The sequence below is a fragment of the Aphis gossypii genome, chromosome 3 (genome assembly GCF_020184175.1).
Source record: "Aphis gossypii isolate Hap1 chromosome 3, ASM2018417v2, whole genome shotgun sequence".
NCBI lineage: Eukaryota > Metazoa > Arthropoda > Insecta > Hemiptera > Aphididae > Aphis > Aphis gossypii.
In genome coordinates, this window is record NC_065532.1 from 1,635,109 (window position 1) to 1,653,586 (window position 18,478).

General features: G+C 27.3%; 1 protein-coding gene across 3 annotated transcripts; it reads right to left on the bottom strand.

Moving 5' to 3' along the window:
- Positions 1 to 65: 65 nt before the first annotated feature.
- On the bottom strand, positions 66 to 16,888 carry LOC114128111 (insulin-like receptor). Of its 3 annotated transcripts, none has more exons than XM_027992567.2 (23): positions 15,012 to 16,888; positions 9,890 to 10,269; positions 9,407 to 9,828; positions 8,539 to 8,653; positions 8,313 to 8,479; positions 8,051 to 8,246; positions 7,867 to 7,980; positions 7,447 to 7,594; positions 7,145 to 7,371; positions 6,889 to 7,069; positions 6,468 to 6,640; positions 6,233 to 6,403; positions 5,962 to 6,151; positions 4,887 to 5,017; positions 4,566 to 4,763; positions 3,609 to 3,760; positions 3,374 to 3,535; positions 3,142 to 3,310; positions 2,862 to 3,063; positions 2,588 to 2,753; positions 2,343 to 2,517; positions 2,139 to 2,275; positions 66 to 2,076 (listed from the first exon to the last, which is right to left on the bottom strand). In XM_027992567.2, exons 2-23 carry the CDS (start codon positions 10,239 to 10,241, stop codon positions 1,555 to 1,557), a joined length of 4,470 nt encoding a protein of 1,489 aa, XP_027848368.2. In that variant the 5' UTR covers positions 10,242 to 10,269; positions 15,012 to 16,888; the 3' UTR covers positions 66 to 1,554. The 3 variants fall into 3 exon arrangements, with proteins under 3 accessions (XP_027848368.2, XP_027848345.2, XP_027848354.2); XM_027992544.2 differs by having other exon boundaries at positions 3,606 to 3,760; positions 15,012 to 16,887; XM_027992553.2 differs by lacking the exon at positions 15,012 to 16,888 and adding an exon at positions 14,156 to 14,333 and having other exon boundaries at positions 3,606 to 3,760.
- Between the last annotated feature and the right edge of the window lie 1,590 nt (positions 16,889 to 18,478).

Below are 18,478 nucleotides of genomic sequence, written 5' to 3' on the forward strand. Positions count from 1 at the left end.
TTTCTTTAAATTAATACTTACAAGGACATTATAATTTTTTTGAATCATGTATTTGTTTCTACAAATTGTAATTAGGAACAATTATAATTATACATTTATTACTGAACTTATGACAAAACATTTAGTCAAGACTCATGATTGCTACTTGTCACATATATATAATATACATATTATATAACACATAAGTATAAATATATATAGTTACAAAAAAAATGTTAGTTTACACAATTTATCAAATTAAAACATATTATTTACACCACTTTTTATGAAATAATAAAATAAAAGTATAAAAATACTTTTAACTAAAATTAATGAATACATATAACCAAATTATCTATGTGTTTGTTTTCTCCTTTTTCTTTCTTTTGCATATTGGAACTGAACCAGAATCATATCTTATTATGATATATATATATATATATATAGATAGATATATAGATACAATATATATATCATTTATAAATACATATATTATGTTATATATGTTTAAACTTAAATCTAAGCTTCAGGTAACAAAGGTTCAACTTTAAATATTTGTGTACTATGGAAACTACATAAGTAGTTTTATTTATAAAAGACAGTCTTATAGGAATATGATTTATAAAATAATAATAATAATAATAAAAATAATAATAATAAAAAACTATAGACTATTTAATTGCACACCTGTGGAAAGAAAAGAAAAAAAGGAACTAAACCTATATTGAAAAAATACACTGGCTTTGGCATTGAGCAAGTTCAATCTGATTTTACCCATGTGGCGGGTAATTCACAGGAAGTTAAAAAAAAAATGTTCAATTAATATTGCAAAGATGGGTAAAATATTATATATATTTTTTTTATAAATTAAAAATAATAACTACTTTATACCAAAATATAAAAAATTGTGTACATAAACACAAGCAAATTATTGATTTTTAAGATTTTTGAAAAAAGTATGAAAACATTTATTTATATTTAAATATTTTTGAGAAATGTACTATAAAAATAAAAGTGTTAAAATTATACTTGAACATCTTGTCATGGTTTAATTCAAAATTTAAAATACAAAACTATTGTTTTTTCTATCAATTTTTTGTCTAATAATATAACTAGTAAATTTAATTTATTTGACATTTTTCACACAATTACAAATAAAAATGTATTCATTATTTATAACTACCATAAAGGTCAATAATTATTATTTAAGTTAATATTAAAACAAAGTATGATTTTAAAAAATAAAAAGAATGAACTGTTTAGTGTATACTTAAAGAAAATCACACACATTTTAATATTATTGGTAAAATATATTTAAATGTATATAATATGTATGTATATATTATATACAAAATATTAATTGTGTGATTTATCTATAAAATAAATTTCCATACACATAACATAGACCCATCTCTGCATATTTGACACAACAATTAGGAACTATATAAATATAAAAACAAAATATACCATATAAAAGAGAAAAAAAGTTTGATCTAAAAAATTACTTCTATTAAAAAAAAAAATATATATATAATAATAATAATAATAATAATAATAATAATAATAAAATTACGGTCAGCATATAGTGGTATTTATACCATTACCATTATGTATGGACATATATCCGTTAGGTGGCCTTTTACATACAAAATTTTCAATATGTAACCGTTGCAACTCATTATCTGAATCTTCTTCATCATCATCATCTTCTTCCAGATCTGCTTTAGGTGCTAACCGTTCACCAGACAATGACCCTCCCCAATAATGTGCTTGATTTTCTAATGCTGTCGTAATCTGGTCTCGTTCAATTTGCTTACGCTCTCTTTCCAAAGACTCTGTTTCTGTGATACCATTTTCAGATAAATCGAGTCGTTGTGTTTCAGACTGTAATTCATTATGAAAAAAGGATGTTTGTGCAAAATCTGCACGAGCACATGGCAAGAACATTTTAACTATTTCTGCAAATGTAGGACGTTCTGAAGCTTTAAAACGCCAACAAAGTTTCATACAATCATATATAATGTCAGGACAGTTGTCTGGTTTTTCCATAATACCGCCACTGCTAACATAAGTTATGACATTCTTGTCCATCTCACCCTGAATCATTATCCAATCATTAATAATTGTAAAACAAGAAAATTATACTTTGTTATATTTACTCTATATGGCTGAGCTGCTAACGTCACCATTTCCCATAACACTATGCCATAACTCCAGACATCAGAAAAACAAGTGAAAAGACCAGACTGAAGACTTTCTGGAGCCATCCATCGAATTGGCATCATACCTTCCGAGTCTGAAATTCAATTAATGTTAAATAATATTTAGAAAATTAACCATAAACCAACTAGGATAAACTTTACCTTTTCTATAATAATCTGTCTGATAAATATCTCTTGTAAGACCAAAGTCTCCAATTTTAACTATGTTGTTATCGCTAACCATACAATTTCTAGCTGCTAAATCTCTATGAACATATTTTTTGAATGAAAGGTAAGACATTCCATCAGCAATTTCAATAGCCATACGTAAATTATCCTATAAAAATATATATATTCATCATTTTTGAAAAGAGACAAATTATTACACATTTTTAAAGACTATATACCCTTAATGTTGGAGGTTTAAGAGAAGGATCTGTTGCCATATCTGGTCGATGTTTAAGTAAATATGACTTGAGATCACCTTGAGGCATTAATTCCATTAGAACAAATGCTGGTTGACCTTGTGATACAACACCATATAAGCGTACAACGTGAGCTGAACAAAATTCTCTGTAAGAAGATACATTGTAGTAATAATAAATTAAAAAATATAAGACGAAACAATAATTTATTTTATATAACTAATTTTAAAATATTTCAGTTTATGATTGAACTTACTTCATAACATTAGCTTCTGAAAGAAAATCATGTCGAACCATCATATTATTATTTTCAGTAACGGTCTTGATTGCACATGGGACAATTTCATTTTCATTTTTCTTCCAATTACCACGGTACACCATTCCAAAAGAACCTCGACCTAATGGCTCTAAAACTTCCACATCATCACGGGGAATTTCCCATTCATCAGTTTGATATTCTACAGAACAGACATTAGTAATTAAAATTTTAATAAACATGTATAATTAAATAGTTCATTTTTAATAATTGACCTTACCACAACTAACATAATCCGGATTACAAGTAACAAATAATCTTGTTGAAGCTAATTTATTTTTATAATAACGATGTAAAACAAAGAATATCAACATAATTACGGCACCAATCATTCCAGTAACCATAAAGATAATAAACATCAATTGAGGAGTAGTAATTGAAAGTGCCTCCTTAAACATATAAAATTAATTATAAGTAACTGTAGATTGTAAAGAATTCAAATAAACACTTACGGGAATTAAAAAATAGCTATATTGTGTAAATTCCCCATAATCAGCTAATGACCTCGCACGTAATCGAAAGCTATAATTTCCAGGTGCTACATTTGATAAAGTATGCGAGTAGTCAGATTGCTGATACTGCTGTCTGGTTATACAAACAACAGGCGAATTAAGCTATTTAAATACCAAAAGTAAATTAATACATTTATATTTTGTTTTAAAGTTAATAAATTTTAATTATTACTACATGATCTCCAACTTTTTTGTATTCTAACTGATAGCTAACAATAGGTCCATTTGAAATTTCAGGCTCTCTCCAGAATATCTTAATTGAACCAAGGCTTGTAGTATTTGTATTAACAGCTTTAACAGATGAAGGATCAATTCTATCAGCAGATTCTAAAATTTAAAAAACAATTTATATTAGGTTTGTAATAAAGGATCTAAGAAAAACATAATTGTATAATGTGAATTCTATTTGACAGTTTCATATTTTTATCGGTACACTAGCTGAATTACCCTGGCTTGTAGTTTTTACTTTCTCTAAATTAAATTCTTCAATCAACACACATAATTGTGTTTTAAAGAAAAAAAAACTATAATTAATCCAGTACTAAATCGTAGAAGTTGAATTTCAAATAAAAAGAATAAGAAGAATAATAATATTAACAAATGATTCTAATGGGTCCATAATTATAATTATAATTTGAATAATTTAACTTTATTTATCAATATTTAAAATTACTTAAGTCAAAACCTCTTAGTATACCACATTCAGAGTTCTATTTGGTTGTACCTAATGGTCAGATATTCCAACTTTAAAACACTGCGTATTTCGACAAAAACTTAATTTATTAGGCAGTTTGATTTATCAACTTAATTTTTTTAATTATGGTTGGTTGCTCTGAATGTTTAAATTTAAAACATTTATCAGTTTGCTAAGCCAAACATCACTAGATGGTCACAGGGTAAAAACTAGTTTTAATAAATTTGAGATGGTTTCTATTTCTATAGAATATAGATATTCTATAAGATTAAAATAAGTCCTAAACTGTATGTTAGTTTCAAGACCCGATTAATTTATATTATATAATTTGCTTGACAAAGATTTTTAAGAACCAATACAACAAAAAATAATAGTTTATAAGTCTGAATGCAAAAATAAGGTTTCATTTTATATAAAACCTAACATTAATTATTTTACCTTTTTTGCTTGTTTGAGCTGTGGTCATTGCTTTTTGAATGCTACAATTACTAATGTTTTGATTTGACTCTTTGTTTTCATTTTTGAGCCATTCTCTACACACATATAATTCAATGTTATAACTAGTGAAATGAGTTAAATTTTCATGTAACGTAAAAGTCAACTGATTACTAGGAACCACTATTTTCTTATTATCATCTAAAAAAAAAAAAAAATAATAAAATATTTGTACACTTAATACAAAATAATAAATTCAAGAAAAATTAAAATGTTAATTCACATAAATTATCACAATATCCTGATAAAATATAAATTACATACTTTCAAAATTTTTATCTACATCAAACAGAAGATTGACTCTTGAAATTGTGCTATTTGGAAATTCTTGTGGTTCAAAATTTGATAAATCACGTTTTTTCTTCGGTAGAGTATCACTTTTAGGAGGATTATTACTTAAAAAAAATAAATATTAAACACATTAAATTACATTTAAATAAAAAAATAGGGAGGAAAGTAGATAACCACTCTAATTTAAAGTAGAAATAGGGTATACCTAGTCATTGAGTAGATCAATTTAATGGAGGTTTTAAATTTGAATTCAATAATAAATTAAAATTTAAGTGTAGATTTGTATGCAAAAACATATTTTTAACAAGTACACGCTATTTGATAGGAGTAAGAAATGTTTGCATTTCATAACCGGTAGAATCAATTAAAAAGTTTCTCAGCATATTAGTATATATTTTGAGTTAAGAGAATATTAAGAATATTTTTGCTATATTAGATTATATTAAAGAAAACATTTTAGAGTTTAAATTAGAATAATCGAAACAATTCAATAATTTAGACTAATTTAGATTTTAGACTAGTATTATTATTCAAACATTTAAAAATATATGATTATTATTTATTACTAAACTTGTTTTTCTAATTCCAACAATAATAATTTATGAGAAACCTTAAATTAATTATCCAAACTTTGTGATTGAGTGAGTTTTTTCTAACATTTTTAGAAAAAAAATTGAAAATTGAATATGCCTATAAATAGCTCAAAAATAAATCTTGCATAAAGGATGCTAATATAAATAATATAAACATTTGATGGACATTCAAGTATCAAAGGTTATTCTATTTAATAACAAAAAAATATAAAATTGTATTATATTAAGATCTAGTTTTGCATAAAAATATTAAAAATAGATGTTGTCTACTTATTTCTTTCTATAAATCACAATGAAAAATACTATATATTTAACTCCAAAATTTAAGCATTTTTACTATCCTCAAAGGTAATAGACATAAAAAAATAACAGTTTAAAAAGAAAAACACAATTCATTGTAAAATCAATACATTCATATAAAGCGAAGAAAAGTTAAAATAATGAGTTTTACATACGTCTTAACATATAAAATGTTTTGCAAGTTATTTTCAAATTCTATCATTATTTGGATTTGTTGTTCGTCTTTAAGTTTAGATTGTTTTTTTTCTGGTTGATCAGTACAATTACAATTTTCTTTTTGATCATTATTTATCATTTCAATTGTAGTACCAGAATAACTATCAGAAAATTCATTCACATTGGGACCTAAATAACAAATTATAAACAATATTAACAATATAACAACTTAACAATTTAAAATAATTTGAATTTTAAAAAAATACATACTATTCTGACAATAATCCCTTTTCAGTAATGAATCCCCAGATATGTTAATTGAGGTATATTTAATAATGTAATGTTTAAGTTGACCATTGGGCTCAGCAGGAGGCATCCATTCAATGCTAATACTATCAGCAGTTACAGATTTAACACGAAGATTTTGTGGAGGACTTGGAGCTGTAAAATGTAAATTGTATTGTTTAATTTTTAACAAAACAAAATAATATACAAAAAAACCTACTTCCTGGCATTGTGCGAAAGTAATTTATATCACTTTGTGCACCATTAGATTCTGAGGCCATTGTATATGTTTTAACATAATATGCATACTGTGTATATGGTTTCAGTCCTGTTATAAGAGCAACTAAATCATCAGTAGTTATTTCTGTTGATTCCACGTCATCAGTTTTCCATCTAAATATTAAATTAATCAAGTGTTTAAATTTTATTCCTGTTTTTTTCAATTTTTCAATTTTTTTTTTTTTTTATTTAAAATATGAAAAGTTACAATCTGTACTAAATATACAATGAGTGAAATAAGTAAATTTAATGAAAGAATCAAGAGACATAAGTGGAGAAGTCACACATTGACGGCAACCAAATATTTTAAAAAGTTTTACTTCTCTTTTTAATCTATTTATTATTTAATGTTTTATATTTACCCATCTCCACCACAAGCATCTCGACCATCATACAGTGAAACATTTTTGTATGGTGCTTCTAAATAATATACTACATATCCTAACAACGTACGAGTATCATAATGTTCAAAAGGTCGCCATTTCAATAGAACTGAATTTGAAAGTACAACTTCTGTTGATACATTCAGTTTTTTAACTGCACCTGGAAATAAAAGTTAAATTTTAAAAAGAAGTATTTACAATTAATTTTAAAAAAAGTATTAAAATTAATATTTACAAGCCATTTTATCGCCATTTGAATTGGGCGCTACTTCCAAATCATCTACATTCTTAAATCTGTCTCCTAAATTAGTTTGTAATTGCTTTATTCTATAAATACAAAGCTTTGGATTGAAATGGAAAAATATTTGTCCACGTTCAATTCGTAATTCACCATCAGGTTTTCGAGTACTCCAATCCCACAATTCAACTAAATTTTGATTGTCCAAAACAACTAATGCATACCTTAAATTTGAAAAAAAATATACAGGTTTAATTTTAAACTTAAAAAATATATAATCAATTTTATTAAATATTTACTTTGAACTTTCTAATATTTCTCCTCTAATGACATGTAATTTTCTTAAGAAAGTTAAGGATACTAATGGAAATGATCTAACCACTTTTAAGTAGCCAGTAATTTCTTCAATCATACTTAAGCTTTCTTCTAATTCTTTTACAATGTTCACTAAAATGTGCATATACATAATTAAATAATTAATAACTACACAAGGAATATAGTTTATATTAACTTAACTTAAATGTTCTAGATAATCAGTATAATAGATTATAATAGAATTCATTTATTTGTACGATAATCTATGTAATTAAATTTCACATTTTGACAGGAAATTTGTTTCAAAATAAAATTGAAGAGAAATAATAATAAATATTATTATACTTAACACTTGGAGTATTAAGAAATTAAAGGGTTTTCTAATATCATTAATTTATACTTACTACCACCACGTATTTGTATTTCTAATGATCCATTTATAATAACACATCCTTTAAGTTTTTGTGCAGATTGGATACTTTCTACATTAGCTGCAATGCAAACTTTACGACATGGTCCTACAATAATACCAAACATAAAGTATTAGTTAATTGATCAATTTTAAATTCGTAATGAATCAAACTTTACCAGAACATTTTTGACATTTAAATACTTTTCCATAAATGTTCTCAGTAGGAACTTCCTCAAATCCAGGAGGACATTCCATTACACAAGATTTATTATTAAAAGGTTTCCATGACTGTAAATGTAACCCATTTTGTAAATCTCTTGATCGTGGCATACGATAACAATCACGTTCTACAATACAACGCCGGTTTTGATACTATAAAAATATATACATATATATAAATTAAGAATGATTTTTTTCATTAGAATTAACATTACTTACTGTTAATGTGTCAACTGGACACTCTTTTACACAATCTCGTTCATCTGCTAAATATTTGCAAGCAAAACAATCATTATGATTAGGACCAGTACAACCTCCAAGACACTGTTCATGGCAACATGTGCCATCTTCAGTACAGCTAAGATTACCACATTCTGGTGGACAAACTAAAAAAAACAATTATAATTATTACCTACGAAAAAATTGTGTTATAATAAAACTTTACTTTTTTGACAATGCTCAGTATTCCAACACAAAGGTTCATTAGTGTAATTAGAAACAGAACAACTTATGTCATTTGTCCATGGACACACGGGACATGCATTTACAGGACGATTATCCTAGTAATATTCAAAATGTTAGATATTGTATTTATATAAGGTATACTAAAAAGTGGCGCTGAACTAATTTTTCCTTAAGTGAGGCAAAAAACAATCAGTAACAAATCCTATAACCTTAAGACATGGAAGTCAAAGCCATTCATACTTCCTACCCTTTTCTTAAACTACAAAATATTATTTACTGCATAATATTTTTATTTTAGTATTATTTAATGTAATCCATTACAATTTAATATATAAACAGATACTATAATTTGTAATTATTTATATGATCATTTAATATGGATAAGGATACTGATTTAGTTATAATGCATATTTCTACCTACATCATACCATATCATACCTACTTCTTTTTCACTCTATATAACATATAGTACTATGAACTAGCTATAGCTGATATACAAATATAAATATAATATATTTTATACAATAAAATATTTTGTTTAACACACTGATTTTTATTAGATACAATTGGTTATTTATTGTAAAACTATTAATTAAATAGTTATCAGCTATTTCTAACACATGCAATATACACTATAATATTTTAGGAAGAAATCTAACAAGTTAACTTTATTTGTAATAATATTATACTGTTTTTTTCTTATATTTGTATAATTTTACAATAGTTTATACTTGAAAACTACACTTTTTTTTAAAATCACGAGTGTTTGGATTATCTAGCATAGGCTTGAGGTATACCTAAAACATAGGTTCGGCACCACTTGATACTTTTATAATTTATTAACTTACATAAATATCATGCGATTCTTTTCCAGATGGAGCAATTCTTATCCAGTCAATAGTTTGTGTAAAACAAAGCATTGGGTTTTTAGTGATGTAAACAGCTCCTCTAACAACATCCCTCAAGTTGTACAAGCCCAATTCTTGCAAATGAACCATTTCATAAATTGCAATAGCATATGACATAAATAAGTCTTGTCCTCGGATTACAGATAGATTAGGGAAGAGTTTAGCAAGTGATTTTAAACCATTTACACGATATAATAATAAATAACCAGTAATTTCTCGTAACTCAGGGAATGATAAAGATTCATAACTTGATTCATTTGCATTATCGATTAAAACTATTTGAAGGAACCCTTCAATAACTCTACAACCACGGAGAGCATTCAGATTTTCAGCTTTATTTCTTATATCTTTACTTGGACATACTAAAAATATTTACATATATTAATAAATATTTATAAATTTAAGTAATAACTATAAACTTACTTCTTCCAGCTGATAAGTGTACTCCACTATTATTAGTAGGTTGTGTGGCTATTGGAGGTAAACTTGTAATTTGTGTCTGGTATTCAGCTGATGTTTGACTGACACTAAGTATAGCAACGCACCATAGGGCTATACATAGAAAATCAGACTTCCACACAGATTTTGACGCTATAAACCATGGCTTTCGGTAATGTTTTGGATTAACTTTTGAACATTTGGTTGGTGTTGAAGGTTTTAAAATATTGTAACGTTCATAATAAATATTGGGAGAAAAATTCCCACATAATCGACATCCGCCCAAGCCAGGACAGCTGTCGCGTAAACAGCGTATTTTGTCACACTCTCCACACATTATAACAAAATGTTTTTACATAGTTAATCTGAAAAATATTAGAAAAAAAAAATTAAAAATAAACTATATATATAATAGGTAGGTATAACATGATTTTTGTTTTTGACTAAATGGAACAAGCTTGATAGGTACTATGTAAAAAAAAAAAATTATATGTTAATGGTTAAAATATTCTCAGTGGAATGTGATAAGATAAAAAAACAAGTTTCTGTAATAAATAAACAGGATATTTTAAATTTTATCATTTTTATTGGTAATGAACTCAGAATAATAATAAATAGCATTATTAATGTTGCTACTTGCTTTTAATATTCTATGATAAATTTTTTTGTTACCTACCTACTCATTTAATTAAACATACTAAATACAGATATATTAATATATAAGGTAATTGTTTTTAAATAGTAATATGTATTAGGTTTGAATGGTGATAACTGATATTTATTCATGTTTGAATGATTTAATCTTTCAGATTATTTAATTTATAGGAATAATCTAAATAGACAACATAAAAACATTTAATTTCTAATAATTTATGATAATAGATGGGCACCTAAGTATTATGAAAACATTATTTTCATTATTACTTTTTTGAATATTCTATTTAAATTATAAAATAATCTGCTTAACATTGAATCTAAATTTTAAATTATATTATTAATTTAATTTACCTAAACTATTAATTTAATGATTAACTTATTTATTTTTTATATAGAAAACATTTTGATACTAAATTTTAAATTTAAAAATATATATAAAATGCAATAAATATGTGATGAATTAATGAATCATTGCTTAGAGTTTAAGTTAAAATGACATATGGTAGGTACCTCTAGCTATTAGTCATAAACATATAAATAAAAAACATGACGAGTGTCAGTTCTTTCAAGTTGGTGTTTTTGAGATAGACAAAAGTAATCATACATTTATCAAAAAAAACAATGATAATATTGCAAAGTTGATTATTGACAATAATTATTAATATATAATCAACAATATATATTAGTTTACCTAATCTAACCTATTGTGTCTATAATATTCACATAAATTTAAACTTTATATAATTAAATTAAATACGATGATCATCCGTCAATATAAAATTAGAACTATTTGCATGGTCTACCATGACATACTATATAAATTTAAATTTAAACAGTTAGCTAATTTTAATTTACATTATTTCATTTTTTTTTTTTTTATACAAATGTATACCTATCTCTCTTCTATGCCCCATAGTTTATAAGTATCTTAAGAGTTTAAATATAAAAAATACAAACCCTACTAATAAGACAAATACCTATGATAAATATAAACAATATAATACCTACCTAGGTACATAAAAAATATGACAATATGACAAATTATCAATAAAATTTCCCCTTTGTAGATATTTTACTGTGTTGAGTTATACCTACATAATTAAGTGTAAAGAGTCTGAAGAAAAAACAATTTAATATGAAATTTAACATATTTACCTGTATAAAAAAAATTAATTTTATATTATTACTGCAAGTAATTCTATAGTAATTGAAACATACTAACTATATTTTATAATAAATAAAAAAAATAAAGGTAGTGAAAAAATTTAGATATTTTATTGCACCTAAACTAAAACATTTTTAAAAGCTTTTTTTTAAATAATGATTAATGAGGTATAACCATTGTACAATATATAATATATATATATTAGTGGTTTAATACCAGTGTGCCGCGGGTTTTCTATAAATTGCCGATTGCATTGAATTATGATATAAGAAAATAAATTGATGATAAATTCAAAACAATTTTGTTCATCTAAAAAAGGTTAGTGTGTCGTAAAAATATTTTTTAAGTATACGGTGTGCCGTGTATAATAAAAGTTTGAAAACCAAATTATTAAAAAATAATAAAGAAAGAAAATATTAAATAGGTACCATATCATGTAGATTTAGAAACAATATTGTATGAATAAGTAAGTTGATACTTCTATATTTCTTATTTTTCAGAACTGACACATCATGATCGTATATCAAAGTAAAAACCTTAAAGTAAAATTATACTTTCCCAATACTAAGTACTATTCTAGAATACAAATTGCATAGTTTTATTTTGAGCATTAACTCAGAATTTTTTTAAAGAATTTATCGCTTAATCGTGAGACCTTATTTTGTCACTCAGCATAGAACTATTTCCCAAGCCAATCCAACCATGGTTTAATGACTTTTATCTCCTTACTCCGTATAAAATACATAACTTTCTTTTTTTCATTCCCGATTTAATTACACCTTACTAGCCTCTACTACTTGTAAACTTATGTTGAACAACTTCCCCTCTACATATTCCATGAATACATCATAAATTGTCACAACAAAGTGCCACCTATTGTCGCTTTTTAAATATTTAAACATCTTTTCCAAAATTAAGTGATGAGAAATAAAAGAGAATAGTGAGCAAAACTTTTCTTATAGAAAGAACATCTGTCTTATATCTTACAATAATATTTCTCAAAAAAATCTTAATGTTAATTATTTATTGAATTTAAATTTTTAAAATATACTCATAAGTAGTTAAAAAAAATTGTTTTATGATTGTATACTTATAGGAAAGGGAGATTAAAAGGATATATTTCCTCCCTTGACCCCCTTTTTATTTGCTTATATTTATATGGTTATAGTTGTGTTTTATTCCATTTATCACTTTATCAATAAACAATAAAATGTTGGAACATTTAGCATTGACAAATTTAGTCGTATCTTCCCCCTTTAAAGATATCCTAAATACTAGTTAATAAGAAATTCCTAGAGAAATTCTTATATTGTATATTAAACTAATACCTACAATATTTCCAACATATTAATAAACAGGACATTTTACTGCATTACCTATTTAATTAAATTTCTTATGTTAACATAAGAATTGACAAAAAATTAAGTTATTTAACGGATAAGTTATATTTTAGAAGTAGTTTATTAAACCCTATATTCGAGCCTATATTTAATTTTCTATAAGACAATATTTTTGTTAAAGATACCTGTATGTCAAAATAATAAGAAGTCCTGAATGAAAAAGTAAAATTTACCTAGCCATACATAAAATTAAACAATTATAGGTACCTAAACAAATAGTTGCAAATTATAAAGTGCCTAGTTTAAATTCTTTACCTAATAAGTTGATAACATGTTTTTTTTAAAGTAATTTTTATAAAAATATAACTTATAATAAGTATTATATTTTATGTGTATTCTTATTCATTTAATCTAAAAACAAGAAATGAATATTGTAATATAGATACCTATTATATGTTTTATTTTTTATCAAAATAATATCTATGCATTACAGACAATCGTAAAATAATATGTTTTTTATGTACCTACCTATTTTCGTCAATGTTAAAAACACATAACAGTCTTAAGACATTATAGCAGACTACACAAATAAAGAAAAATTGTTATTCACAAAATTAATAGGTATCTACTTATTTCATTAAACGTTTTAAATGGAACTAGAGTCAAGCAAACATTGCAAACACTATAAAACTAATATTGAATACACAGAAAAATATGAAATGACTAATGAGAGATAACTCTAAAGATAACCAATTCAATAATAAACTGTACTTAATAATATGGCTCAATGGTGATAAACAAATTAAAATGTTTTAAAATATGAATCTAGGTAGGTCTTCAATATATATTGACGTACCTAACTGTCAGAAACTGAAAAATATACAATAGGTAGCATAAATACAAAAATGTTGAGATGATAAAATGTATGATGTAGACATCTATCTGAGCAAATCATTTTTAGCTGATTTACAAAATAGATATAAAAATTTAAAAATTAAACAATTTATAATACCTATACCTAATTAATTAACAGAAAAGCATCACAGTTAGCAGTAGAATCCTATTTTCCCAATATTAAAAATCACTTACATGTACATTGGCCTAAAGATATGTTCAGCGATGGCACAATGATGTAAAACACCTGATTAAGGTATCTACTTCATACAAACAATGAAAACAACGTTGGATAATTAATTATTTGAGAATACAAACAATCTGTACATAAAAAACGATCGAAAAAAAGTATTCGCACTAAATCACACCTGATCTACAATTATTAAAACACTCACGAGAGCAATGGTTAATAGTAATAGTTGGTTATGGGTAGTAGTAGTTGTAGTAGTACTATATAGGAGTAAATATATATAATAGTAGCCAATAGGCAGGTATACATAATAAATTTCTTATCAGTGCTGATAATTTTGCACAGACTTCTTATCATGACGAACCACCGTTCACAGAGAGAAAAATATTTTCGATAGTTCTTTTTCGACCAAAGAACCCCACGATTTGTTTCGTTTAAACGCAATTTACTTCTCATACATCTAAACGATATTATAATATTAGTTAATCTCAACAACAGTAACACCTATATTGTTTTCCCGCGTTAAACAGACGTGAAACATCTGACATACCTAACTAACGTGTAATGGACGTCGATGTCACAAATGCACCAAAACAACAATTATTATTCGAACATTTTACCAATGTTATCCATCGTTCATTCATAAAAGTAGCTGTTAATAATATTACATTGTTTTTTATAGATTTCGACCACACACATACACTACTGACATTACAGTAGGTACCTATGTGTGACCTATACGCCCGTCTTACATAATATTATTTACTAACAATTAGGTACCTAGTATTGGATCTAATTTACCATCTACAACTGCTGTGTATGTACTAGGTAGATAGTATATAATGTGTGAATAGTACCTACCTCCTAAATCCGTGTTGGTGTGGCGCATTATCCGTAATTCAAATCTTGGGAACGGCGGCGGGGTGTGTGAACAACACACTTGTTTTTTCGTTTCGATCAGAAAAACGACGACACGACCACGAATTACAATAATATTATATTATACAACATTATGATATTTTTATTGAAAAATAACGATAAATAAAATATTTATTACACTGTTGCGCACACGAATTTTAATATCATATTATTATAATATAAATGTTTAACCACTCGTCGTCGTTACACTCTGCAGATATTATAGATAGTACACGCACGGTAATATTATTATATTATGTACATCGGATGTGCAACACAACTGCAATACGGTCGATCGCGTTCGTATATACCTTCCGACACGGCGACGCGATCGTTGCGTATATTAAAATATTATTAAAACGGAACAAACGATACGCGTTGTAAAAACGATCGCGAAAACTGAGCAACGTTAAACTATTGCCCTCAGCGGAGGACGTTTTTAACAGAAAAATGCGCACAGCAAGCGCGTCGCTCCGCCATTGTCAACACAACACGCACCGCGGAGAAAAGGTCAATGACACCGGAGCCCGATGCGATCAAAACAACGCGAAATAATATCATAACGGAAAAACCCGGATTCGTCAACACAGTCACACGCGAACGCGATTTTATAATGTATTATTAAACGTTATATTTATTTTACTAAGAAAGGTTAATTAATTTAATAAAATAAATAATTCATAATAACACAATACTTAATACTACACTGAGTGTCTGAGTACGATATAATAATATTGTTGTGATGTCGGTGGTTTTTCGTAATTACCTATTAAATTATGGCGTTCTCGACGTTTCGTTGCATACGATAAATAATTTTAAAAAAATATAATATATATAATATTATTATTGTATATTACGGTATACGGATAAAACGCGACTACGGAGTACGACGGACTTATATTACGGCAGCTACGACAACGATGACGGCGGCAACAGCAGTGGCGACGATGACGACGGCGGCGACGTGACACGACCGACCGTCCACGAAATCGATGTTTATTTTATTATTATTATTATTATATTATGCACTCGGCTGTTTTAATGAATGAGAATATTATATCAGATAATATATATTATATACGTCGCGATGCAGGTAATAATATTCTCGCAACGATCGTATACCATTACCATACACCATGCGTATGTCACGTTTTTTTTTTTCTCCTCTTTATTATTATTATTACTGTTTGTTAAATATTTGCACACACTATTTCAATAATAATATTATAATATAATTATTATAACGCATTACTCTGTGGACTATAGTACTAGAGCCTGTGCAGTCTGCAACGGTTGTTTACAAATATGATAATACGTATTATATATTATTTTATAATATTATTCGTGTGCGCGGCGAATAAACAATGATGTTATTGTTACAAGTATAATATTATATCGGATATGTGTTATTATGATATCGCGTCGGCTGTCGATGAAATCGTACGCGAAATCGCACACTTTCGCAGTACGGCAAAATATTTTTATTATCGTAACAGCAATAACGGAATACGGACGGACGGACGGATATTTGCGGTGCACTCTCGGACGCGGTTTCGGAGAATGTAAATAATTATTAATTGTGTTCAGAGTACTTTGTGATATATTTTAATAACAATGTTTTTATATCGTAAGATGTGTGTTGTTACAACGCGTTACGACAACGACAATAACAACATATTTTGATCGTACGACTCAATACAGCAATACAATATAGCACGCCGCACAGTGTATAGATACGTCGCAGACAAGTGCGATGTGCTTCGCGCGCGTACACATACAACTATAAAATAGTAAAATACAACGCAGTGGACTCCTCGGCAAATGCGCAATAAACACTCGCTCACGCAAACGCGCGCACACGCACACGACGACGACCTATGGTCGGCGGCGGTGGTGGTGGCGGCGGCGGCGTCGGCGTCGACACGGACGTCAGACCAGACAAAACAACTCACACCGGCCTGCCCCTCACTCCCCGGCCATCGTCAATCGCCGCAGTCCCCACCATCGTTGCCGGGGCAGTGTTGTTGTTATTTACATCCTCGGCGGCGGCGGCGGCGTCGGAAATCGGACACGGAATGGGGTTATGGGGAAAATATGTGAAACCGTGATCTAGATTACGGGGCGACGGGCGTACTGCAAGTAGTAGTCGCAGCAGCGGCCCACGCGCCGTATTATATGACCCATACGCGTTTTTACAGCAGCTGCTTGCGGATTCGGCCCGGAGTCGATTATACAATAATAATACATAGGTATTATGATATCTACCATAAAATATAAGAGGAGTTGGGCGAGTTTTTTTTTTTTTTTTTTTAAACGAGACGAGTCGAGACTAAAAGTAATAAAGCGAGTATTCCACATTTCTAGAATTTTTCCAAATGTTTAAATTGCAGTTCTGTTATTGACATCTTAGTTTATTGAGTAGGTGTGGAAAAAATTTATTATTAAGGAAATACTGGATTTCAAAACATTAGTTATTAATTTATTTTTCCAATGAAACAGTTGAGTACTCATTGATTTAAGTCATGTACATTTTAGTATTCTATTCATTTTGTGTACTCAATTGAATTCGAATAAAACTGAGTTAGGTTTATAGCTATCGGTATTTACGAGTGTAAAATAATAGGTAATGAAGTCTAGTACCTACTTGACTCGAACATTTTTAAGCTATTGCATAGCTTTTATCGCAGGCGTGGTGACTGAAAATATATTTTTCGTAACGAAAAAGCGTGACCGTTCCGTAATTGTTACATGGTTACCGAAATAAAATAATAATAATAATATCGTTATCATTTATTTATTATTTTAGTTAATATTATTCACTGTTATCTACCAACAAAACAAATGCATTTTGTCAAATCTTGAGATATGCGGTGTTGCAGTTTCAGCGACGATATACAGTATAATAATAAAAATAATATAATAATATAATAATATTATTTATTATATTATTATTTTTTTTATTAAATTTTATTAACTTCTTATTTCGTGTTAAATGTAATACTGCAATAGCTTTATCGCGGCAGTCCCCGAGTGCCACTTGACTTTTTTATTTTTTATTCGACAAAAAATAAAAATAACTGAGTATGTCACAGACCATCTACAATACTACAAAATATTAGATGATTTGAAAATGAGAAAACAAATTTATTAAATGAAAATATTATAAAAATGTAATACACATAATTTTAAAGATAACTATGAAGAGGATTTCAGATTTCCATAATACAAAATATATATTATAGTTTTATATTTTACAATATCTATATAGACTTTAGTTAGGGGTGGATTCTAAAATGTTTCATGGGGGGGGGGGAGAGGGCAAAATTGTCTATGCTTACGATTATGTTGTCTAAGTCGTAATGTAATACATAAAAGCAACAAAAATATGTAGGCCTCTATAAGAATATAAT